Source organism: Dipodomys spectabilis, unplaced genomic scaffold (assembly GCF_019054845.1).
Source record: "Dipodomys spectabilis isolate Male_0828 unplaced genomic scaffold, ASM1905484v1 ptg000597l, whole genome shotgun sequence".
Lineage (NCBI taxonomy): Eukaryota > Metazoa > Chordata > Mammalia > Rodentia > Heteromyidae > Dipodomys > Dipodomys spectabilis.
Genome location: NW_024871274.1, coordinates 356,577 through 383,648, shown reverse-complemented (window position 1 = coordinate 383,648; position 27,072 = coordinate 356,577). Strand labels below are relative to the sequence as shown.

The following is a 27,072-nucleotide window of genomic DNA, read 5'->3' as shown; positions in this document are numbered from 1 at the left end:
CCATGCTTAAACCCTAGTCAGATATTGTGAAGCCCTATGATAGCAACTGTATTCTAGAATCAATGGATTTCCTAACATTTATTAGTTGTGTAACCTTAATAATGTGTGCACTTGCAAAATGGTGATAATAGTACTTATAATAGGGTTATGGTGAGCATTAAGCATACATGATGAATGTGGTAGCTCAAGCCTGTACTCCTAGCTACTCAGGAGGCAGAGGTGGGAATTGTGGTTCAAGGCCAGAAAAGTTCAACAGACTCCATCTTAACTAATGACTTAGTAAAACTATGCATCCTTGTTATCTATAGAGGTAGCACAAGGGCTGGGTGCAGTAGTGTGCACCTGTCTTTGCCAGTGACACAAGGAAACACAAGTAGGAGAATAGCCCAGGTAGGCCTGCGCATAGTTAGTCCATACCTAGAAAATAATACATAAAGATGATGAAGTTGGGTGTGAGTCTAGTGGCATAGCACCTATCTAGCAAGCGCAAGGCCCTAAATTTAATCAACAGTACCACAAAAACTTCATGTACACAGATGCATGTATACTTCTGTATACACACTGACATGCACACAAATCATGTCTATATCATAGTATAGTATCAGTGGATATCACAGTACTTTGGAAATGTCTTTATCATCATCAAAGCAAAAAATAATTGTTGTATTCCGTTCCAGTATTGGACTGAATGGCATGTTTTGTGGTGGCCCAACTAAAAGGCCTCATAAGTTTTGATGGGCTTCTCTGCAAAGATATAAATTGCCCATATGATATTGAGGAGCGTTCTTGAACTTGTCTTTGTTTAGGATGCCTCCACATTGGACTTTGGGATGGTTTTCTTAAGAATTCTCTACATGTATGTCTTTCACTAGGCAAATGGAAAGGGCATCTTGTCAGACAGCAGCAGTTATATCTTCTATTTCCTCATTAACAAAAATTCAAAATTTTGATTATAGGACAAAAAAGCTTAATCTACCTATGAATAAGATGCTGGCTATAAAAGTTTTGCAAATACCTCTACAATAAGCTAATATAAAGTGGAACGTATAGATCATCTTGTTCTTGTTTTATGCTCTGGTTTTTAACCTCTACTATTCCATCTGGATAATAGTTATTTATGAGATCACTTCTAATACTTATCTCCTAGCTCTGCCATGTGATAATGAAGTTACAGAATAAGCCATCTTTCTAGTTTAAAAAGGTCATAAATTCTTTGAAGAAAAAGCAACAGTTCACTAGAGGCAAGTCTGTTGGATAACATGTTCTTTAGGTAATTTATTTTATTTTTTAAGTCTACTGAACAAAATACTTTCCCTTCACCATCACAGAAATGAAAGCAGCTTTCCAAGATTCAAGAAAGCAAAAAAAAAAAAGGAAAAAGGATTGTTACTAAACCACTACCTATTTTGTTAAATATAAGAGACTCCAGGGACTCTTCCTTAAAAAAAAAAAAAAAAAAAAGATAAAAAGGTAATAAACAAACATTAGATGTATTGCCTTTCTTCCAACCATCCATAAAAACGGTGATTTGGAAAATATGAGAAACCTTCCATGGGTAAAAGGAAGATGATTCTAAAAAAGAAAACGGCACTTTCACAAAGTCCCCCCAAAACTGCTCAACACATTGTATTTTATAATTGTTAACTCTCACCTGCCGGAAAAACCCCAAGACATCGAAGTGAACAACTGCATATTTTTTTTTCCAGTATTGTTAAGTTACTGACACAAGACAGAGGGTCTCTCACTCACTTGTTTAAAGGGAGGCACGGACCATTTGACTGAGCAAGGAATGGCTTAGTCTTTGCCTGGTACTAGTCCCTGCTGGGCTCTTACCAGCAAGCCCACGTCAATCACTTGCATGTCAATCACTTGGCTTCTGTCTCCTGGAAAAACTAATGAGTGCTAGGTTTTTCATTCTAAACTGAAGAAAGCCCTCCTTAAAGGGGGACTCAAATCTTCTGTGGATGACAAAAGAATGGGTTTGCAGTTCCTACCAGTGGGTGGGTGGGGCTTTGAACTAGCCAGGTAAATATTATTAAGACTTCATGTTTCTCAGGCTAGAGACTTTCAACTCCTATTCTCCGTCTGCATAATTGGTCTAATTGAGGAAACTCAACTAAAGGAATCTGTTCCCTCCCTCCATCTTATCATAATGCACCATTAAAAAGGTGCTTCAGAAAGTGGTGCTGTAGCTCACACAATAGAGCACTCACCTTGAGCTGAAGAGTGCAGGGGCAGTGCCCAAGCCCAGAGTTCAAGCCCCACCACCAACCAAAAAAAAAAAAAAAAAAAGTGATCCAGCCAGGTGCTGGTGTCTCATACCTGTAATCCTAGCCACTCAGAAGGCTGAAGATTATGGTTCCAATACAGCCCAAGCAGACAGGTCCTGAGTAGTTTATCTCCAATAAACCACTCAGATAGTCAGAACTGGAGCTATGGCTCAAGTGGTAGGGCACTAAGCCTTGAGCAAAAGAAGCTCCGAAACAGCACCCAGGCCCTGAGTTCAAGACCCAGGACTGGCATAAAAAATGCTCCATTTCAATATTAATATTTAACATTTATGCCAATCATTGCCACAAGACAGGATTTGAGGATGCTTAAAGGCTAGCTTTTAGGACTTTAAACAAATGAAGACAAGTATCAGTGAAGAAAATATTCCCTGACAATAAAGCAATAATGACAAAACATAGTCCACTTCCAAGCCTGCAAATATTTTAGGTAGATAAAAATTAGTTCCTTGTCTGGCCTGCCCAATATCCTTTGTGTCAAAGAACTCATCCTTTGACTCTCTGAGGACATGTGCTCTGGAAGGAGCCACCTCTTCTGGAATGGTCTGGTTGCTGGCCTTTCAGATAGGTTTCAGACTTAGCTGACTAGAAACAGAATGAAGGCAATGAAGGCAATTAAATAATGAAGGCCATACAATAGACACAATGTAAGGTTTCAAATACAGCTTGAGATAGGGATGAAGTAGTAGGAACAGTTGCTTTTGGTATCTTGGCTCTACCCCCTAAATACTGGCTTGTCCTGTGCACATTCTCCTCATGGTTACATAGTGGCTGCCAGTGGCTTTGTCCTTCCTTATCAAGGAAAAGTCTTCTAACTCTTTTCTACCAAAAGTCCTGATGTACATTCTGCTTGGACTAGCTTAAACCACGTGCTCACTGCAGCTCAATCCCTGAAATCAGCACAGGAACTGTGCCAACAAGGGAGCTGGAGTAAGGCTTTCCCCACCAGAATTGTCTGGAGGAAGCTAGTGACCTCAGAACACATTCATCTGTGAATGGGATATTTGAGAGGCTATCACCTGAGTGTCCAACTTATAAGAGATTTGCATCTCAGCATGTGAGAATAATAGTGATTTTGTTTCTTTTTCTTTCCTTTTCTAATTTACAAAGCTCTTTAGGAGGTAGAAATAAAGGTTGGCAAAGGTCAGTATGCTCTAGACACTACTCTCTATAGTAAGCATAAATGGCAATCCTTTAAGTGTTATTTCAGATTTTGAAATTTATCCATGGAATATACAATTCACTTTTTATTTGTCTCACATTGTTAAAGAAAAAGAATAGATGAACTGTGAACCATTTCTAAGAATGATTATGAAGAAAAAAACAAATATGCTACGAGGTAAAAGTGGAAAAACACTGTTAGCAGTCATGACACTATACAAAAGGGCATACTCTGACTTCAGTAAACATTTAGTACTGACTGGTCTAAAAATCCTAATTATACTTTCAAAAAAATCTGCCTAGAAACCAATCTATTTTTTAAGGTGTAGATTACATTTATTTGTTCGTCTTTCCTATTTTAATTTTTTGCTATCTCATACATCTTTATGTGATTTAAAAATATTTGGTATCATCAAAATTACTCTACTATTCCTACTTCATAATTAATTGGCATTTCATCAGTGATGTCTCAACACAGACTATGTCACATTTGGTACTATAAAGGTAAATATTTGAAGCTAAATCTATTTATCTAAAGTTATCTGAGACTACAACCTGAAAGGATCCCACAAAGCCATATCCACTTGGTAGGGGTTTTGTGAGTTACAGATACATACAAGGGCATCTACATGAATACTATGGCAACTCTCAAGAAACAATGTCAACAAAATCCTAAACACAAAGCACCACCCTGACAAACCTGTGCAGAAATGCCAGTAGAAATAGGATATTCATTTGGATTTGACACAGGAGATATTAGCAAGCCCAAATTGAAAGTTTACTTTAGTTCGGCCAATAAGCAGCCAAAATCTAAAAAGTGAGATTTGATACAGGCTTCCAGGTCAGGAACTTTGCAGTGGAAAGGCTTTTGAGGTACAATGGCAGGACAGGATGAAGTGGCCATAGAAAACTATCCAAGGGCTGGGAAGATGGCTCAGTGGTAGAGCGCTTGCCTTGCATGCCTGAGGCCCTGGGTTCGATTCCTCAGCACCACATAAGCAAAAAGAAAAAAGCCGGAAGTGGCTCTGTGGCTCAAGTGGTAGAGCGCTAGCCTTGAGCTGAAGAGCTAAGGGACAGCGCCCAGGCCCAGAGTTCAGGCCCCACGACCGGACCCAAAAAAAAAATAAAATAAAATAAAAAAAGAAAACTATCCATTTGCCCACTCAAGGTAAGACAAGGTGCTTTGTAAATATCACTAATGATGGAAAACAACTGACACATGACATTTCAAAGACTAATCCTTCAAAAATATTCATTTTCATGAAAAAATGAAACTTCTAGAGAACTTCCCTTTCAATTATGACATTGAAATGTATTTTAATCAGAGAAATATTGACTTAGTATTAATAAGAGCATTCTAATTTATAAAAAATGTTTTCCTAATGGAAAGCACTAGAGTTTTGCATACAGCTACTGAATCCTCCTCAAAATAAAAGAAAATATATCCATCTTCAATGATATTTTACAATGATTAAGGCATGTATAGGATAACAAAGGGACTTATAAGGATACATTTATTGTTTCAATACTGTGATTTATTTCTGGATCATGTACAAAAACAATTCCATGAGTACATTATATTATCCATTCCAGTACCTACACCAATATAATCATCTTAATTTTGATTTTCAACTTTGAAAATAGCATATTCATTACTGTTAACATACCATCTGAAGCTGAACTCCAGATTACTTATCTACAATTAAAATTCAGACTATTGTTTCTAAATACCACACAAAAACTAGCAAAAATGGCAGACTGAGTTTATTTCTTGTATTTGACCAAGACTGTGACCACAATACGAAAGCCAAAGTAAACCACAGGTTTTGCCTTCTACCTTTCCTGAAACACTTCATTAATCCAAGAAAAAGTCTCAAACCTGTAACAGTCTTTACTATCTGGGAAAAAGTAGGGATACAATCTCCTTCTGGAGAAAGAATGTAAGGCTAGTTACTAGGAACCTGGCTAAAACTCTGTCTTTACCTGAGTGACTATTTGGCCTTATTTGGCTTCTGTGCAACTGGTTCCTTTTACTCTACCAATTATTTAATCTAAACTTCCCTGGTGATAATTTCCAGCTCATAGGTCCTATGACAATTGGGAACCGGTGATGATGGAAAGCATGCGATTATCCCGTGATTCTCAAAGTGTGGGCCTGCCGCATGACTACCTGGGAATCTGGAAGCACATACGTTATCAGAATCCACACTAGATCCACATGATCACAAAATCTGTGTTTTGGGAAACCCTGCAGATGATTCTTATACATACCACAGCTTCGGAACTACTAGGTTAAATGAAAGTTACATTTAAGAAATTTAAAGACAAAATGCAAGGTGAACAAAGGAAGTCTAGACTCCATCATTAGACTCAGACTTCACACTGCTGGAAAGGGTAGAATGCTGACTTTCAGGTCTTAGCAAGGAAGACAGCTCAACCATGCTTTGGAAATCCTGAAAATAAAAATGTGGCAAACAGAGGTCAAAATAGATACCAACAGCTGATGAAACTTAACTATACCTCTAATTAGGAAAGTTAAGATTTTAAAATATTTTTATTTTCCAAAAGCTATTTATGGCTATGAAAAAATCATTTCCTAAGCACAAAGGTCTCCTCACTCTGTGAATACTTAATAAAAGGCATGTTCAAATCTGTAACATATGTTAAAAAATGTTCTTCATTAATATGAATAGTAAGGAGTTTTTACAATGTTAAAGTAATAAACTGAAATTTTTAAATCATTCATTTTTTTTTTTTTTTGGTCAGTCATGGATCTTGAATTCTGGGCCTGGCCGCTGTCCCTCAGCTTTTCAGCTCAAGGGTAGTAGCACCCTATCACTTGAGCCACAGCACCATTTCCGGCCTTTTCTGCTTATGTGGTGCTAAGGAATCGAGCCCAGGGCTTCATGCATTCGAGGCAAGTACTCTACCACTGAGCCACCTTCCCAGCCCTAAATCATTCACATTTATATTAGCTATAGTGCTTTTTGTATATGACTGTCTTGACTTTGTATTCCTAATTCTGTAAAAGCCAAGAAAAATTCATACATGGTCAAAAAGTGCTCCATGGTCAAAAAGTGCTCCATAATCTACTCACTGAAAAAAAAGTATAATTGTAACAAAATATGGAATTGTTTTATGTATAAAAATAATTCGTCATTATAAATAAATGATAAACATTTAATACTTTACCTTATTAAATTATTCTAATCATTTCTAAAGCTACTACACTGTAGGAGTGGCTCAAATTTAGTCTATTTAATCTTTATTTTCTGAGATTAATATGAAGCAGGCTATTTAGAGAAAAAGACCTCTTTCAATTGCCCTATATTTTTAAAAATGACTCCCCCCAAAACAAAGAAAATACACATTGTAAATAAAAATGTCCTAACTGGTATCTAAAAAAATCCTCATTAATTTGAAAAATGCATAAATCTGAGATACACTTTTTAAAATTTCTCTTCTATTTTAATAGGCTCAAAATATTACATGTAGGAATAAATTACAAAATCTAAGCATCTAATTCCTGGAAAGCATCAGTTAATACAGTATCTGTGAGAGTTTGGTCTTGTTACAAAATAAACTTAGTTCTTAAAGCAATAACCTAAAGTCATTAGATTTGTTTTATTTTATTTAAGACAAAGTCATTCCCACAACAGGATGGCTCAAACTCAGGAAGGTATTACTACAAGAAATTGTGTGAATTCATTGCAATCATCCAGGATATTATGCCAGTATCAGCACAGTGTATATAATCACAGCTTAGGAGATGCCAAAGAAGCCCAACATACAAATGCATATTTAACAGATACTATCCAACAACCTAAATGCAGTGAAGAAAGTTTGGTTGCACTTATGAATCCTAACTTCAGAGGAAAGAGCTACTCAAATATATCTTTAATAACAGGTATACATATGCCCAAATAACTGAATTGTTTTTTTTGGGGGGGGCGTCAGGTCATGGGGCCTGAACTCTGGGCCTGGGCGCTGTCCCTCAGCTCTTCAGCTCAAGGCTAGCGCTCTACCACTTGAGCCACAGCGCCACTTCCGGCTTTATTCCTTTTTGCTTATGTGGTGCTAGGGAATCGAACCCAGGGCCTCATGCATGCAAGGCAAGCACTCTACCACCAGTGAGCCACCTTCCCAGCCCTTTAAGGAATCTTTTTATCAATGTGTTCAAGTATTGGATCTTTCTCAAATGTATAAAAAGTTCTATACATTACATAATCTAGAATGGTTAAAAGGATGACGAAGTAAATGCAATATTTGATATTGTTTTTATTTAATTTAGTAAATGTAAAATGTAATGTTTTCAAAGTAAATTCTAGATTACTCTAGTCACAATCCAACAGTAAACATGATTCAGAGGAACAGTCTTATCTACTCACCTCAACACAAACACATCTACAGGAACCCATATACATAAATATTAGAATTCAGCAATTCCAGATAATCAACAATTCTAGAACTTAAATTTTATATTTGGACAGCTTCAAAATTATCCATTTGACTCAGGTACTATAAGGAGATAAAAACTCATGCAATGATATTCGAGTATGGTTTGTTGTTTTTTTTTTTTTAAGTAAATCCATTATTTGATAATTTAATGCTACATAAACTGAATATCTAAAATAAAACAAGTGCCAATTTCATCATGAATTAATAACATTTATTGTCTTGCAACCAAAAAGCCCAAGTTACTTTTGGTCTTTTTTTGAGTCAGTTCTCTAAAACTCTTTTCTCTCAAATTTCCTGTATAATAAAAAACAAGATATTTTGTATCTGCTTTGCAGTAAACAGGAAATGACAGAGGGTTCAATGTAGGTATGTTCTGGGTAATTCAGAGTCAGAAAGTATTTCTTCTTGAGCAGAAGGTTCATAATCTCCCACATTTTCAGCCAATTCAATATCTAACTCATCATTACTTTCTGCACTGTAATCAACTTCTTCAAGGAATCGAGGTTCATCTTCATCCAAAACGTAAGTGGTAGGGCTGCAGCCAAAACATACAGAATATGCAAGACTTCATGAGATTTTTAAGGTTCTTTTGTAAGATCATTTACCATATTAGAGTAATGCTGGGTTCAACATAATATAATCATTAGCTTTTAAAATGATCAAGTTCAGAGATTTAATAGTTGGCAGTTCCTGGCACTGACAATAAGGAGTAAAATGATGTCCAGGCATCAAGACTCATACCTATCGTCCCAGCTGCTTAGGAAACAAGAGATCTAGAGGATTGTGGTTAGAGGTCAGCCAGACAAAGGGTTAACAAAGCTCCATTCAACAAACAAACCAGACAAGTAGCTATGCAGTAGGCAGAGTGGATGGACTGCAATTAAGTATACCCCAGGCAACAATGACAGATACTATCTGAAAAGTATCTAAAGCAAAAAGGGCTCAAGGCTTGGCTCAAGTAGTAAAGTACTTGCTTTTCATGAGGTCCTGGTTTCAAACCCTAGTATCATAAAAAGGGAAAGCTGTATGACTTGTTTGTTTTTAGTGGTAAGAGCATGAAACATATATCCTACTAGTTAGCTTTTAAAAACCTGGACTCCTCTCACTAAGTTACTTCTTTCAAGGATTTCATCAAATTGCAGGCTACTGAGGTTCATTTTTAAAGTTATTCTTGAAGCACTGTAAACCAGGTTAATAGGCAATTTCAATAGGCTTTACAAGAAATTATTGTTACCATTTAAGCCTAAAGTGATTAGTTGCCACAAAACAGTCCACATACCTAGCCCCCATAGGCCTATAATAAAAATAAAAACAAGTGAATTCACAAGAGTCGTTGCCTTTGGGGTATAGAACAAAGGTATTTCTTTAAAAGCACTAAGTACCTCTCAATATTTCATTAGGTAGGCTGGGAATAAGATGTTTTCCACTAAAGTCTGTAACATATTCTTTCCTTTTAGGAGAAAAAAAAACCTTTTTTGGGGGGGTCTGGTCGTGGGGCCTGAACTCTGGGCCTGGGTGCTGTCCCTCAGCTCTTCAGCTCAAGGCTAGCGCTATACCACTTGAGCCACAGCGCCACTTCCGGCTTTTTTCTTTTTGCTTATATGGTGCTGAGAAATCGAACCCAGGGCCTCAGGCATGCAAGTTAAGAGCTCTACCACTGAGCCACCTTCCCAGCCAAAAAAAAAATTGTCCTGCTTTTACACACATGCACACTCATGTGTGCACACATTCAACATCAAGAAACAATGCAAATCTACCTTAATTTCATACAGATGTATATCAGTTTATATCCTGTTTCTTTCTAAAAGAAGATTCCTGATAAGTGAAGCAAGTTGAAGGCTAACAAAGTCAGACAATGAAAAGAATCAATGATCTGTTCAGATAAGCAGATAAGCAGGTGTCTATACACCTGACATGAGAGAACTTTTGCAACTGAGTATTAAAGTCAACTAGATATCTGAAAGTGAAGGCAGAAGCTAATGGGTTATGTCATTCTAATTTTCTGAGAAGAGAAAGATAAATTCATGTAGCAAAAATACATTTTTCCTGTTAATGGCCTTAAATCTTGCTTCTTAGAAAACAAGAAAAGAAAAATGAACTGAAAAACCACTTATATATAGCCAACTTCCTCTTTAAAGTTCAGAACTTGCCCATGATAAAGCAGTCCTGATATATGAAGCCAAATGTCTTGGAGGACTGTTTGTGATTTCACAACATGCCTACCACTCAGTTTTTAATTATGAAAAACATATTTAATATGAATCTGTTAGTTCTTTGGTGAGGGAGAATTTCTAAGAACAGATTATTTGCCTTTTAAAATGACTATAACCATCTTTCTTTTGTACAATAATCCATTCCTCCTTGACCTTGGTGTGAGAATAAGAACCTAGTTCTAAATGGGAAACTGAAGTCAATCGGTTAAATCAGTTTCAAGATTAGTGTTTTTTAGTATATAAGTCAATGAGCAAAAAAATAAGAGATATATAATTATAGGATGTTCTTAAAGGATGAAGTCAGGTAATTTCCAAGACAGAAGAAAAGAAACCTGGTGAGGATATCAGATGCTGATGTACTTTCAGGTCAAAGAAGTTCAACCTGAAAGGCAAGCTTCAGGAAATTAAAGGACCATAGCAAGTAATGGCTGGGACCATTAGTCCAGAAAACAATTCTATCCTTTCAGCCTTGATCTTGCTCATTATACTGATGACATTGACAGAAGCCCCATTCACCTATTCTGATAAGCAGATGGATTATTGGCATAGAAAACCAACAAGATCACAATAAAGGCCAAGAAACTGCACCCAAACTGAGAATCCAAGAACCATAGGAAGAACCCAGTTTTCGCAGCCCCCAAGAAGGTGGGTAACATGGCAGGAACTCCCAAATACCTCTCAGTCCTATCTCTCAACATTAACGGACTTAATTCTCCAATTAAGCGACATAGACTGTCTAGTTGGATTAAAAAGCAAGATCCTTCTATCTGCTGCCTTCAGGAGTCACATCTTGCCGGTAAAAACAAATACATTTTCAATGTTACAGGCTGGAACAAAATCTACCAAGCAAACGGCCCCCATAGACAGGCGGGAGTTGCAATTCTAATATCAGATAAAATAGACTTCAAATTAAAATTCGTGAGAAGAAATAAAGAAGGTCGCTACATACTAATTACGGGATCTCTCCTTCAGGAGGATATTACAATTCTAAATATCTATTCGCCAAACAACGGAGCACCCAAATTTATCCAAGAAACACTACTTTCCTTCAAATCACATAGATCCAAAGACATTAATTGTTGAGGATTTTAACACACCACTCTCCCCACTAGATAGATCAACTTGGCAAAAACTCAACAGAGAAACCGCAGATCTAAACAACTGCATAGATCAACTAGATTTAAAGACATCTACCGAATATTTCACCCAGCAGCATCAGAATACACGTTTTTCTCAGCAGCACACAGAACATTTTCCAAAATAGACCACATTTTAGGCCACAAAGCACACTTGTCCAAATTCAGAAACATTGAAGTTATACCTTGCATTCTCTCTGACCACAAGGGAATAAAATTAGAACTCAACACCAAAAGCCACCAAAGAAAGTCCGGCATCACATGGAGGCTGAACAACACACTGTTGAATCACGAGTGGGTCATGGAAGAGATTAGAAAGGAAATTCAAATGTTCATGCTATTCAACAAAAATGAGCACACAAATTACCAGCTCCTCTGGGACACAGCAAAGGCAGTACTCAGAGGCAAGTTTATTGCTCTGAGTTCCTACATCAACAAATTGGAGAGATGTGAAACCAACAATTTAATGAGACATCTGAACCTCCTTGAAAATGAACAGCAAGATAAACCCCAATCCAGTAGGCAGAAAGAAATAATTAAAATTAAATCAGAATTAAATGAATTAGAATCCAAAAAAACTATAGAAAGATTCAACAAAATAAAGACTTGGTTCTTTGAAAAAATTAACAAAATTGACAGACCCTTAGCAAATCTTATCAGAAAAAGAAGAGAACACACCCAAATAAACTCAGAGATGAGAATGGAAACATCACCACAAAAACAACCAAGATTCAGAACATTGTAAGGGAATACTTCTCAAAACTTTATGCTAATAAGTTTGAGAATTTGGCAGAAATGGACCTTTTCCTAGCAAATATTGACATGCCAAAACTAAACCAAGATGAGTTAAACCAGCTTAACAGGCCCATATCAAGCACTGAAATACAAACAGCAATAAGAGACCTCCCAGCTAAGAAAAGCCCAGGACTTACAGCAGAATTCTACAAGGCCTTCAAAGCAGAGCTCACACCAATACTCCTCCAACTCTTCAATGAAATTGAAAGAGAAAGTTCACTACCGAACACATTCTATGAAGCCATCATAACCCTCATCCCAAAACCAGGCAGGGACTCATCAAAGAATGAGAACTATAGACCCATTTCTTTGATGAACATTGATGCAAAACTTCTCAACAAAATTTTGGCCAACCGACTTCAACAATTCATCCAAAAAATCATACACCACGATCAAACAGGATTCATTTCAGGGATGCAAAGCTGGTTCAATATACGCAAATCAATTAATATAATTCATCACATCAACAGGAGCAAGGATAAGAACCACATGGTTATCTCAATAGATGCAGAAAAAGCATTCGACAAGATCCAACAACCCTTTATGGATGAAGGTTTTGGAAAAATTAGGAATCCATGGAACATTTCTCAATACAATAAAGGCTGTATATGACAAACCTACAGCCAGCATTATACTCAATGGTGAAAAACTAAAGCCATTTCCTCTTAACTCAGGAACGAGACAAGGATGTCCACTCTCTCCACTTCTCTTCAATCTAGTACTAGAATGCCTAGCTACAGCAATAAGACAAGATGCAAACATAAGGGGATCCAAATAGGGAAAGAAGAAATAAAACTCTCCCTCTTTGCAGATGACATGATCTTGTATTTAAAGAATCCCATAAACTCCACTCCCAAATTGCTCAAGCGGATTCAAAACTTTGGCAAAGTAACAGGGTACAAAATTAACCCCCAAAAATCAATGGCTTTTCTGTATGCCAACAATGAGAAAAGTGTGGCTGAAATTAGGAAAGCAACTCCATTTGTAACTGCCCCACAAAAAAATAACATACCTAGGAATTAACTTAACCAAAGAAGTGAAGGACCTTTACGATGAAAACTTTAAAAACTTGAAAAAGGATATCAAAAGAAAACTTAGAAAATGGCAAAAACTCCCATGCCCCTGGATTGGAAGGCTCAACATCGTGAAAATGGCAATACTTCCCAAGGCTATCTACAAATTCAACGCGATACCTATCAAAATTCCAACCTCATTCTTCAAGGAAATAGAAGAGGCAATCCAAAAATTCATATGGAACAATAAAAGACCCCGAATAGCAAAAATGCTCCTCAACAGAAAGAACACTGCTGGAGGAATATCAATACCAAATTTCAAACTCTACTATAAAGCCATAGTGATCAAAACAGCTTGGTATGGCACAAGAACAGACCTCAGGACCAATGGAATAGAATTGAAAACCCAGAAATGAACCTACAGACCTATAGCCATCTAATCTTCGATAAGGAGCTAAAAAAAAATAGAATGGAAGAAAGACAGCCTCTTCAGTAAATGGTGCTGGCAAAATTGGTTAACTACTTGTAGAAAACTAAAGCTAGATCCTTATATATTACCCTGCACCAGAATCAACTCCAAATGGATCAAAGACCTCGAAGTCAAAGCAGACACTCTGAAAACATTACAGGATGGAATAGGAGAAACCCTAGGTCTCCTTGGCGCAGGCCAAAATTTTCTTAATAGAGACCCGGAAACACAACAAATCAAAGCAAGGTTGGACAAATGGGATTGCATGAAGTTGCAGAGCTTCTGCATGGCAATGGACATAGCTAGCAAGATCAATAGAAAGCCTACGGATTGGGAGAAGATCTTCACTAGCCGTACAACAGACAAGGGTCTCATATCTAAAATATAATTGGAACTCAAAAAATTAAATCCCCCAACAACAAATCCTCAAAGAAACAACTGCCCAATAAATAAGTGGGCTAAAGATTTAAAGAGAAACTTCTCTGAAGAAGAAAGAACGATGGCCAATAGACACATGAAGAAATGCTCCACCTCTCTAGCCATAAAAGAAATGCAAATCAAAACAACATTGAGATACCACCTCACCCCAGCTAGAATGGCAAAAATCAAGAACTCTAATAACAACAGATGCTGGAGGGGATGTGGACAGAAGGGAACCTTACTTCATTGTTAGTGGGAGTGTAAACTTGTTCAACCACTTTGGAAAGTAGTATGGAGGTTCCTCAAAAGACTCCTCATAGAGCTCCTTTATGACCCAGCAATCCCACTTTTGGGCATTTACCCAATATCTAGTACATGTCTGAGTCAAGCAGAAAAGGTCAGATAAGGTGAGGTTAGGGAAATGAACCCTAAGATATGTATTCAAATGTTTTTTTTCTTTCATGTGATTGTTTCTAATGCATTTATAAGATTATTTCTTTGTTGCTGTGTATGTTCCTCCCCCACAGTATAACCCCTGCTTTCACTGTATTTGATGTCGGTATAATTTGTGGAGGGGAAGGGGAAAAACAAGTCGTTTAAATAAGGATACAGGTGGACCCATTGCAACAATGAGAAGTACAAATTGTTATGTCGAAAACGAACTTTATAACTTTGGGAGGGGGGCGGGGAGGATTGAGTGGGGGAAGAGGGGGGAAGGATGGGAAGGGGTGGGAAGGGCAAACAAAGGAGGAGGCTAAAATGCTTGATAAGAAATGTACTCATTATCTTGCCCATGTAATTGTAACGCCTCTGTACAGTATTTTCACAATAAAAAATAAATAAAAATTTTAAAAAATGCTTGTGGCAGCTTTTCTTATATGCATGTCCTACATGAATTGAATTCATTCATTTTAATCTATATTATAAACAGTTCCAAATCCAAATTTCTAGTCTTGACTCTACTGAACTTCTCTGCATTCATGGACTTACTAAATATGCCCCATGGCTATTCCAAACTCCTTGCTAGAAAACTTACTGTTCTTTCCACCTGTTTCTCTTCCAATAGTCTCCTATCATTCACTCAGGAAGTTGTACGAATCTCAGGTCCTGACTGCCCTTTAAACCCCCACTCCACCCCATATGATAAGCCTTGACTGATGCTGGTTCCTTGGCATAGGCTGTATTTTACACCTTTCTCCTCAAACTACTTAGATTTCCTCCAAAATTCAGCTCACACTCATTCTCAGATATTCTTCCTTTTTTTTTTTGTCAGTCGTGGAGCTTGAACTCTGGGCCTGAGCGCTGTCCCTCAGCTCTTCAGCTCAAGCCGAGCGCTCTACCACTTGAGCTATAGCTCCACTTCCTCTCAGATATTCTTCCTAAGTATTCACTTTCTCTACATTCTCTTTATGTTCTACACAAGCCTTCCATTTGATCATGTATTGCATGCAGTTGAAACCACCCATTTGTGAGCCTGCTTTATTGGTTCTAAATTTTAGACAGTTCAAGAGCTGTGGCTTACTCATTTAACTACCTCCTATCAGCTCCCAAAAAAGATCTAAGACTTTGAAAAGCATGGAAGTTGACAAAATCATTGATATTTATATTATCTCACCCCACTAATTTTACTTTAGAAAAAAAATTTTAGTCAAAATACTAACCACAGCAATTCATCTTTCTCATTAAAAATTCCAACTTTTTCTTTTTTTTGGTCGGTCGTGGGGCTTGAACTCTGGGCTTGGGCGCTGTCCCTGTACTCTTCAGCTCAAGGCAAGTGCTCTACTGCTTGAGCCACCGCACCACTTCTGGTTTTCTAGTGGTTTACTGGAGATAAGAGTCTCATGGACTTTCCTGCCCGGGCTGACTTTGAACCGTGATCCTCAGATCTCAGCCTCCTGAGTAGCTAGGATTACAGACGTGAGCCACTGGCACCTGGCTATTAAACTTTCTTCTTTCTTTCTTTTTACTATGCTTGGGGCTTGAACTCAGGGCCTGGCCACTGACCCTGAGCTTCTTTTGCTCAAGGCTAGCACTCTACCCCTTAGCCACAGTGTGTATGTGATGCTGAGGAATCGAACTCAGGACCTCGTGCATGCGAGGCCAGCACACTACTGCTGAGCCACCTTCCCAGCCCCAACTTATGTTTTGAATACTTCATAATTAGGCATTGCCTTCATATGCATTATCACATATGATTCTCACAACAATCTTCATTTAAGTACTTTGCAAGTAACTTGCCCTGGGGTTATAATACTCCCCCTCATATAAGCATATAGGAATTAAAATATTCTTACAATTGCAAGGAAAGGAAAGAGTAATCAGCATTTCATTATTTCCCATCACTATTAGTTTCTCCACTACTTCCTGTTCTCCTGTTCTTCAAAAGTTTATTTCTTTTCTCCTGTTTTTCCTCAGCTGCTGTTTCAACCTGTCTTTAACACCCTTATATTCTAGATTTTAATTTTAGTGTAATGTTGAATAGGCCAGAAACAATTCAGCAAGACATTTTGTTCTGAAAGATAATAGCATTTTAGTTCAAAAGCAAATCAGATATGCTGCTTCAAGTAAAGTAATATCTTTACCCACAAAGCTACTGATAGGCTGAATGCAATGAAATTCTGACTTGTGTCATTATCATATAGGAAAAGGTTATGATTAAAGTGATTTCTATAGAGAACAGAAGCAACACTGCTTCATACAGATTTAGAAAGTTTTCTGTGTACTCTCTAGTTCAACTACCAAGCACTATACAAACCTAAACATAAAAAGTTCACAATTATCGTAAAATATATGCTACCTGCTTCTATTAAACCTCTTTGCTATTCAAGATATCAGAAAATTGGTTATGGTGGTAACACACTTGTAATCCCAGCTCTCAGAAGATGAGGCAGAAAAATCACAAGTTCGAGGCCAGCTTAGGCTACACAGGGATATATTGTCACAAAAAATAACAATATAAAACAAAGCACCAGAATGCAGGCCTATTTAGACATGACAGTAACAAAATGGTGAACTGAATATAAAGCTATAAATTCTGGGTTTCTGCCTCTATTCCTACTAATCAGCTGTTCAGTGGTTTACTCTTTCCAAAAATGAGTTTTTTCAAGTGAAAAGCAGAGGTAACAGGATGGGACTGTGGCTTAGTGGCAGAGTGCTTGCCTAACATGCATGAAGCTAAGTTCTATTCCTCTGTACCACATAAACAGAAAAAGCTGGAAGTGGTGCTGTGCTTCAAGTGGTAGAGTACTAGCCTTGAGCAAAAGAAGCTCAGATACAGTGCCCAGGCCCTAAGTTCAAGCCCCAGGACTGGAAAAAAAAAAAAAAAAAAGAAAGTAGAGATAACAATATCAGCTTCATCTATCTCACAAAGCTGTCTAGCTCAAGTTAGGCGATAAATAACATTAATAAACTATTAAGCTTTACAAGTATAAAGCGTTATTCTGACAATAATAAAATCTATCCAATTAAGGAAAATGTAAATCATTCTCTTCCTCAATTCCTAAAGGCAATGGGCAATCTCAAGCCATCACTCCTAAAAATACTCCCTCTACCTTTGTAACTGTGGAGCCTCTTTTGAGCATATATATATATATATATATATATATATATATATATAGTAATATTATATAAGTATATACTATGATTATACATATCATATACTTTATATATTTAATATATTATATAATATGTATTGTACATACTAATATATATTATATATTATGTATATGTTACACACACACACACACACACACACACACACACACACACACTATTTTTTTTTCAGTTGTGGGGCTTGAATTCAGGGCCTGGGCACTATCCCTGAGCCTCTTTGTGCTCAAGGCTAGACCTCTACCACTTGAGCCACAGTGCCATTTCTGATTTTTGAGTAGTGAATTGGAGATAAGAGTCTCAAGGGGACTTTTCTTTGAACCACGATCCTCAGATCTCAGCCTCCTGAGTAGCCATGAGCCATCAGCACCTCACTTGATCTTATATTTCTAAAAATTAACCATTTTGAGAACAATCTGTTTTAAGATGGTACAATAAAGATGTCATGGGGGACATTTTCTAATCTGATGCATAAACAGAAAAATATTCTATGCTCAAATATCCAATTTCCAAATTACCGATTGTGTCCAGCTTTCTTGTGTTAAAATATAAAAACCAGGCTGGGAAGTTGGCTCAGTGGTAGAATGCTTGCCTCACATGCATGAGGTACCACATAAGCAGAAAAAAGCTGGAAGTGGTGCTGTGGCTCAAATGGTAGGGAGCTGGCCTTGAGCTGAGGACAGCGCCCAGCCCCAGAGTTCAGCCCCCATGACCAACCAAAAAAAAAAAAAAGAGAACTGTGAAAATTACCTAAATAAATGCTGTGTTATTACATTTATAATTTGATGCCTATCTTATGAGCAGTAAATATAGCATCTCTTAAATATCACAAGGTAAGCAAAATTATCTGTAGAAAATACAAGAACTTGTGTTAAATCCTAAGTGACAGAAATATATATAAATGCATGCACATACACATATATGCGTGCACACACACAGAACTAGTGTATGGGATAGCTAATAAAAGAAGTTTATTTACTTGCAAAAAGGGAGAGAAATCTTCTAATTTATTTATATTTTCATTGGAAAAATGTTTAAAAGTGCCTCTGGGAAACAGTAATTAATCACTGCATTCCAACTTCCTTTTGCTATTGATCTAAAAACACTGCTTACAAATAAGACTGAAATAGATAAATTACCCAATAGTGCACAAGAACTTCAAAATCTGAAATCAGTATACTTTAGTAATTTTGATTGTACACTTGGAGGATATAAAATGCAATGAAAAACCGGGAAAATTTGAGTAGACCTGGATCCAATTCCTGATTCTGTCAAGAATTACTAGTTGATGACACAAAAATTCTGAGCTTCAGTTGCACCCAAATGTAAAAGGATCTCATAATCTGTCTCTAATCATTCATTCTCAATAGAATTCCAATATAATCAAACTTAACAGAAATTTGGAATGGACATGTTTGTTAAGGGTCCCAAGACCACCCCAGGATTAGTGGTTTACTAGAAAGACTTAGCATACAGTTGTATTCATACTTATGACTCAATACGTGAAAGGATACAAAAAGCAAAGTCAGAAAAAAAGAAAAGGTACGTGAGGCAAAGTCCAGTAGAAACCAAGGCAAAGCAATGGCAGCTGCTAGAAGCAGAGAAGTCATCAGAGCTTTCAGCAATTTCAAAGGATTTCAGGCAAAAACTGGAGTTCTGAGCTGCCAGGTTTCCTGAAAAAATGGGAGTTGCAGAGATGTGACTCCAACATTCAATTTTCCACAGAAGCATTTGACAAATTTTAAACTATATAGTGTAAGAGGCTTTTTAAAGAGCAGCAAAATAAGATGAAAAGTAAACAAACCACAGAAATCTTGAGGAAGTCTTGTGGGAGGAAAGGAGGGAACCTAGACCTTGAATCATGACTAGAGGGCTGTAACCTAGAAAGCAAAGAGGGGTTGTCAAGTGTTAACTAGTTTCACACCTTTGTGACCCCTGCAAGCTAGTTCAGTGGCTCACTGTGTTTTGGAGAACAGTTCTATTCTAAAAGCATATCAGAGAATAAAACCAATCCTCTTTGATTAAAAATATCTGTAGCCTCTTAAGAGTGTCCAGCATTTGAGCAAATATTACCAGGCATATCAAGAAATAGAACCAGAGGGGGGGAAATACAATAGAAACAGATCCATAAGTAGTCTAGCATGGGAGTTATTAGACATTAACTTTAAAACAACTGTAATTAGTAAGAAATTAGAAAATAAATCTGGGGCTAGAGGTGTGGCTCAAGCTGTAGAGCAGCCAAGTAAACAAGCTAAGAGAATATGCAAAAGCATTGAGTTCAAGTTTTGGTACTAACAAAGTAAATCCAGGTAGGGGGGCAGGTGGAATATAAAACTTGAAAGAAGCTAGTAAAAGAAGAGCTTTCAATAAAATGAAGATGATGGCAAAGTGGTCAAATTAATGAGCTTACTTTCCAATTCCAACTTCCTTCCCTTTGCTAAGTATCAGCAGCAGAGGGAGCTAAGGAGGAAACACTGATTTACATGACAAAAGCCCTAGCCCCAGAGCCAGTAATTTTTAAAGAATGAGTTTCTGAATGCAATAATTTGCACCAAAGGTTTTATTAGAGCATTAGAATATCAGGTATCTTCTTCAGCCCATGCCCTAATTCACAAAAACGTGAAACTGGCTGGCAAGAAAACCAAAAGGCAAAATCAAATCACTATCCAGAAAACAAATGGGGTTAGGGAGAGGTAAGTCAAAGTGTATTCAAAAAATTCTGGCTTTGAACTTATGTATTTAATACAATATTCCTCAACTTAAAAAAAAAATCACCCCTATAGAGCTTGGGAGGTGGGGGGGCCTAAGTCTTTTTTTAATTTTAAATACATATTTTTATTGTAAAGATACTGTACAGAGAAAGGGGTTACAGTTACATGAGCAAGGTAATGAGTCCATATCCTATCAAGCATTGCTACTCCCTCCTTTGTTTTTCCCCTACCATCCCAGTTCCTCCCTACCCCCTCGACTCCCCCCCCACCTCCACCTTTCCTTTATTCTTTTTTCTTCGTTTTGTGTGTGTGTGTGTGTGTGTGTGTGTGTGTGTGTGTGTGTGTCAGTTGTGGGCTTGAACTCTGGGCCTAGGCACTGTCCTCAGCTCTTCAGTTCAAGGCTAGTGCTGTACCACTTGAGCCACAGTGCCACTTCTGGTTTTCTGAGTCGTTTACTGGAGGTAAGTCTCCCGGACTTTCCTGCCAGGGCTGGCTTTGAACCATGATCCTCAGATCTCAGCTTCCTAAGTAGCTAGGATTACAGGCATGAGCCACCAGCACCTGTGGCTAAGTCTTTTAAGACAGTGATTTTTTTTTTTCCCCTATCCCTCCTCTGATTATTTATGATTAAGAATTAAAAGATAAAGTTGGAGGGTACAGTTCAGGGATAGAGAACATGACAAGACCCTGGATTCAGTCCCCAGTAAGTGTGAGTGAGTGGGTGTAAACTGAGGAGAAATAGAATCTGAGAAGATACAGCTAAAGAGGGAATGGATGATTTAAAGGTGGATTAGAAAGAACATGCAGAAAGAAAAAAAAACAAAAAACAAAAAGTGTATTCATAATAGAATAAAAGGCAGGTGATACAGTGAAAAGATCTAACATAAATGTAAGTGGAGTCACAACAACTTATGGGAAAGAAACAAAATTTGAAGATGGCTAAAAAGTTTCCAAAACTGATAGATGATAAAAGTTCACAAATCAACAGACCATGTAAATCTCAAAATTTATAAAATTAAAAATCATTTCTATTTTATACTACTATCAAAAACTGTAATAAATCTAGAAAGTACTGTCATCCTAAAAGACAGATCACCAGACCAGCCAACTTGACAACTCAAGAGACAACTTGACAAAGAAAGACAAGAGGACAACAGAGTAATACCTTCAGTGTGTTAAATGAGAATGTAACTAGATTCTATATCTTAACAAAACTACCACTCAAAAAGGACGGTAATGACTTAATAGTGCTCTTTGAAAGGAAGAAAAATGACTTCAGGTATAATCAAAAGGAAGAAATAAAGAAGAAATGTAGAAGAAAAAAAGAGAAGAAGGTGAAGGCTGTGTGGGTTAAGATCTAACAACATTGATGAGATTATATAAAATAATATCTGGCCAGGCGTTGTGGTCCATGCCTGTAATCCTAGCTACTCAGGAGGCTGAGATCTGAGGATCATGGTTCAAAGCCAGCCCAGGCAGGAAAGTCCCTGAGACTCTTTATCTCTAATTAACCACCAGAAAACCAGAAGTGGTACTGTGGCTCAAGTGGTAGAGAGCTCATCTTGAGCTAAAGAACTGAGGGACAGTGCCCTGAGAAAAGAGAGAAAGAGAGAGAGAAAGAGAGAAAGAGAGAGGGAGAGAGAGTGTGTGTGTGTGTGTGTAACAACCCAGGCACTGATGGCTCATGCCTGTACTCCTACCTGCTCAAGTGGATGAGATCTGAGGATTGTGGTTCAAAGCCAGCCCAGGCAGAAAAGTCCATGGGACTCTTATCTCCAATAAACTCCCAGAAAACTGGAAGAAGAGCTGTGGTAGAGCAGCAAAAAAGCTCCAGGCCCCAAGTTCAAGCTTCACAACCAAAAATCATCATTATCATCTATAAAGTTTTAAAACTTCTTTTTTTTTTTTGGTCAGTTGTGGGGCTTGGACTCTGGGCCTAGGTGCTGTCCCTCAGCTCTTCAGCTCAAGCAAGTGCTCTACCACTTGAGCCACAGAGCCACTTCCTGTTTTCTGGTGGTTTACTGGAGGTAAGAGTCTCACAGATTTTCCTGCCCAGGCTGGCTTTGAACTGCAATCCTCAGATTCTCAGCATCCTCAGTAGCTCAAAACTTCCATTATTTAAGAAATGAAGAATTCCAGCACTGAAAGAAGGGTTTGAAAAATTCTTAAATTCTTAAATTAACTCAACTAACTAAAACATGTAAGAATTTCATTAAATTGATACTGAAGTTACACATTAGAACCAAGAAAGACAGAAAATTAACAGTTAAAAAAAATCAACAAAGATAATCAGGTGTAGCTCGTCTATAATCCTAGTTATTTAGGAGACGAACATCAGGAGAATCATAGTTCAAGGCTAGCATGGGCTCATAACTTAAGAGCTGGGAGCAATGGTGTGAGCCTGACACCCCAGCTACAGGGGGAAGCATAAACAAGAAAACTGATCCAGGCTGGTACAGGGAAAATGGAAGCCAAAATAATACTTCCTCCCTTAAGTTGTTGATGCCAGGTATTTTTGTCATAGTGACTAGAGAGAATAGCTAATATATCTTATCATTTGTCCTCCCCACTTAAGAGTTAGAAATGTGACCTTACCTAATTCTGATCCCATATTTGACCATCAAGAAGACCTTTTCAATGCTACTTCATATTATCTCTAAAATAAAAATGCCCATTTTCTTACTGGAGCTCTTGTCTGCTTCTCAAATATAAACAATTCCAAGCGTCTTCCAGTAGAGTTTTCTTGCCCCCAGCTTTTCAGTTTTAATAAAATCCATAGACTATTTTCAGGTAAAAAAAAAACCTTCACCCTCACTTAATATACTTTGCCACGATCTGGGTGATGGTGGCTCATGCCTGTAATCCTAGCAACTCAGGAGGTTGAGATCTGAGGATCACTGTTCAAAGCCAGCCCAATCTAGAAAAGTCTGTGAGAGTCTTATGTCCAATAAAACTACTCAGAAAAAGCTGGAAGTAGTACCGTGGCTCAAATAGTAGAATGTTAACCTTGAGCAAAAGAAGCTTAGGAACAGTATACTCCAGCAGAATTCAAACCCCAGGACCTGCTCAGAAAAAATAAAACAAAAAAAACAAAAACAAAAACAAACCCCCATACTTTGCCTAGGGCTTCAAACCTTACAAAAGACCTAAAAGCAAAGTCTAAGCCTTCTCACTGGATTTAGGGAATTCTTTCTCCTCTCTCTTTTTCTCTCTCTCCTCTCTGTCTGTCTGTCTGTCTGTCTGTCTCTCTCTCTCTCTCTCTCTCTCACACACACACACACACACACACACACACACACACACACACACACACGCACAATATCTCCATCCTCTAGCAATCCCCAACAGAATTTCTAAATCTTATGTAGATACCAATCAGTATTCAACTCAATATATATAATCACTCTGTACAAGACACTCTGATTGGCACATAATACAGCATTAAAGTATATAGATATAGCCCCCAGAGTTACCTAGGCATTAGCCAGGTGAAGGATAAGAAAAGACTTCTCTTTTGGGGGAAAAGGGGTCAGTCAGTCGTGGGGCTTGAACTCTGACCTGGGCACTGTCCTTCAGCTCTTCAGCTCAAGGCTAGCACTCTACCACTTGAGCCACAGCACCACTTCCAGTTTTCTGAGTGGTTATTGGAGATAAGAGTCTCAGAGACTTTCCTGCCCGGGCTGGCTTTGAACCATGATTCTCAGATAAATCTCATCCTCCTGAGTAGCCAGGATTACAGGCGTGAGCCACCAATGCCCAGAGAAGACTTCTCTTAAATAGTTGGCATGGAAAAATATGTGCTTTCAGATCCCTGCTATCCTTGCTCCAAATATATTTTATTTGATAAAATGTAGAAAAGGGAAAACATTTAGAAACAATATATGCGTATCTTTGGGCCAAAGAACAGAATCACAAAGTCAGGCCCCACAGGTCTGCTGAATCTTTGTGTCTAATTAGCAGCAGGAGCATCTTGAAAGTAATGAGGAAGCTTACATAGTTCCTTTTGGAACTACACCCATACTCCTGAAACACAAGCAGGTAAAGTAAGGTCTCCCACTCAAAAGGGAAACGGAAAAAAGTAAGGCTAGACATCTACTCAAAGCCACAAATTTTATATAGTTATAATTAGGAAGTCAGAAAGGATATGGGCCACCAGAAGAGGAATCCTCATGGATTCAACATTTTGTCCAACAAAATCTTCATTCCAGAAATGTGGAAAATCTGAAATTCTTACTGAAGTCTGTAGACTACAAGGCTCAGGATCCACAGTAGATACTTCAATATAATAAGAACAGCAAAATCTACAAATGACTTTGAATGTGATGAGGATCTTCAAAGAATAAAAGCCATAAAATAAACAATATAAAATAAAAACAAGCAGAAACAAAAGAGAACTGATTGTGTGTGAAATATATTGTCATTAACATAAAATCTCCCTTGAGATAAAATTTTAGACTGGAAACAATTTAAGAGTATAAAGTGCTACTGAATATTCCATCTAGACTGCAGCAGGGACAGGAAATGGAAAAAGCAGTTAAGAGATAGTATGGCAAATACAAAGATAATATCCAATGCAGGCCGGGCGCCGGTGGCTCACGCCTGTAATCCTAACTACTCAGGCCTGTAATCCTAGCTACTCAGGAGGCTGAGATCTGAGGATCAAGGTTCAAAGCCAGCCCTGGCAGGAAAGTCTGTGAGACTCTTATCTCCAATAAACCACTCGAAAACTGAAAGTGGCGCTGTGGCTCAAGCGGTAGAGCCCTCGCCTTAAAGAGTGCAGACACAGCGCCCAAGCCCAGAGTTCAAGCCCCACAACCAAAAAAAAAAAAAAAAAAAAAAGTCCAATGCAGGAGTTCTGGAGTACAGAATAAAAGTCATTTTCAAAGAGAAATCTAGATGTTAAAAGTGTATTTATAGTAAGATATATTATATTTATATATATATAAATACATATATATATTTATAGTAAGATACATTAGCAAACATATACACTAAAACTGAACAGTTCTGAGGATAAAATGTTAAAAGAAGTAAATGCATAGATATTCCAGCAGAGAAAACAGTACTTGCAAAGACCCCTAGGATGACAAAGAGATTCACTTAGTCGAGAACAAATGTGTGGTCCATAGACTAGCGTAGTCCACAAACTTTTTACTACTGTTCTATGGCAGCAAAAGAACAAAAAATAAAAGTATTCCAAAGCTTTTACACGGAATTATATGTATGGTGAAAATCATCATATCAGAATTTTTATCTCTATTCTTTGGAAAATGGAATATGTATTTCATTTCCCTGGTATTCCATTACTATCATATTTTAATTGAGGTAGCAATCTAGAACAAATTACAAAGTCTTTTGTCATAGTGTAGAAGTGTGCTTGCAAAAATTAAAAGTTGCTGGGGCAGTTGTAATGGTATAAACACAAAGTAAGAATAGGATGAACAAGATAAAAGAGAGAGTGTTGGCTCATGCTGGACCTCAATTGAAGGTATTTAATCACAGCAGTGAGGACTACATACAAAGAAGCTAAAGGATACAAACAATACAAGAAGCAAGACTAGTCTGAAGGTTGTTGGAATAGTCTATGTAAGAGACAATGGTAGCCTTGACCTATGTCATAGTCGCAATGGTAGAAAGAAAGGGAAAGACCTGAGAAATAATTTTTTTTTTTTGGTTGGTGGTAGGGCTTGAAATCTGGGCGTGGGCACTGTCCCTCAGCACTTCAGTTCAAGACGAGTACTCTACCGCTTGAGTCACAGCGCTACTTCTGGTTTTCTAGAGGTTTATTGGAGGAGTCTCACAGACTTTCCTGCCAGGGCTGGCTTTGAATGTGATCCTCAGATCTCAGCCTCCTGAGTAGCTAGGATTAGAGGCGTGAGCTATCAGGTCTGAGAAATAATTTGAAGGAGAAATTAAGACATTCTGGTACTGAATGGGATTAGACTAAGGGAAGAAAAGAGGAAGGAGGAAAAAAGAGACAAAGATGCCAAGAATATGACTCAATCTTATGGCTAAGGATGAACAGATTTGTTTGGGGTAAAGTAGGAAAGCAGACACTTCTGCGTTTTAGTTAATTTTGTGTGCAAGGGTATGTAATCAAGTTGGAAGTTAAACAGAGGGCTAGAACTGAGAAAAGGTATCTGAGAACTGTCAACATGCAAACAGAATATGAAATAACAGAAATGACTATCATACACAGAGAGCAGGTAGGGTAAGAAGATATGGGGGGGGAAGAGTACAAAGAACAAGATGTAAACCCCACTACCCATATAATAATATGGCAAGAATTTTCATTTATTTCTAAACAGTTTCTGAGAAACAATAAAGATAGTGTAATGAATAACCAACTATTAAGAAATTTACAGGGCCGGGCGCCTGTAATCCTAGCTACTCAGGAAGCTGAGATCTGAGGATCCGGGTTCAAAGCCAAGAAAGTCCATGAAACTCTTATCTCTAATAAACCACTCAGAAAACCGGCAGTGGCGCTGTAGTTCAAGTGGTAGAGTGCTAGCCTTGAGCTTAAGAGCTGACTGACAGCGCTCAAGCCCAGAGTTCAAGCCCCACGACCAACCAAAAAAAAAAAAAAGAAAAGAAAAGAAAAGAAAAAAGAAATTTACAAGGGCTGGGAATATAGCCTAGTGGTAGAGTGCTTGCCTAGCATGCATGAAGCCCTAGATTCCTCAGTACCACATACACAGAAAAAGCCAGAAGTGGCACTGTGGCTCAAGTGGTAGAATGCTAGTCTTGGAAAAAATGAAGCTCAGGACTGGAAAGGTGGCTCAATGGCAGAGAGCTTGCC

The 27,072-nt window shown here is 37.8% G+C and overlaps 1 protein-coding gene across 2 annotated transcripts in view; it reads right to left on the bottom strand.

The window, feature by feature from the left end:
* Window positions 1-7,707: 7,707 nt before the first annotated feature.
* Window positions 7,708-27,072, bottom strand: part of Agtpbp1 (ATP/GTP binding carboxypeptidase 1) — a 176,252-nt gene continuing 156,887 nt past the window's right edge. For both annotated transcript variants that reach the window (XM_042671080.1, XM_042671081.1), the window contains exon 26: window positions 7,708-8,442. In XM_042671080.1, the coding sequence (XP_042527014.1) occupies window positions 8,265-8,442 (178 nt within the window). In that variant the 3' untranslated portion in view covers window positions 7,708-8,264. The remainder of the gene's footprint in view (window positions 8,443-27,072) is intronic.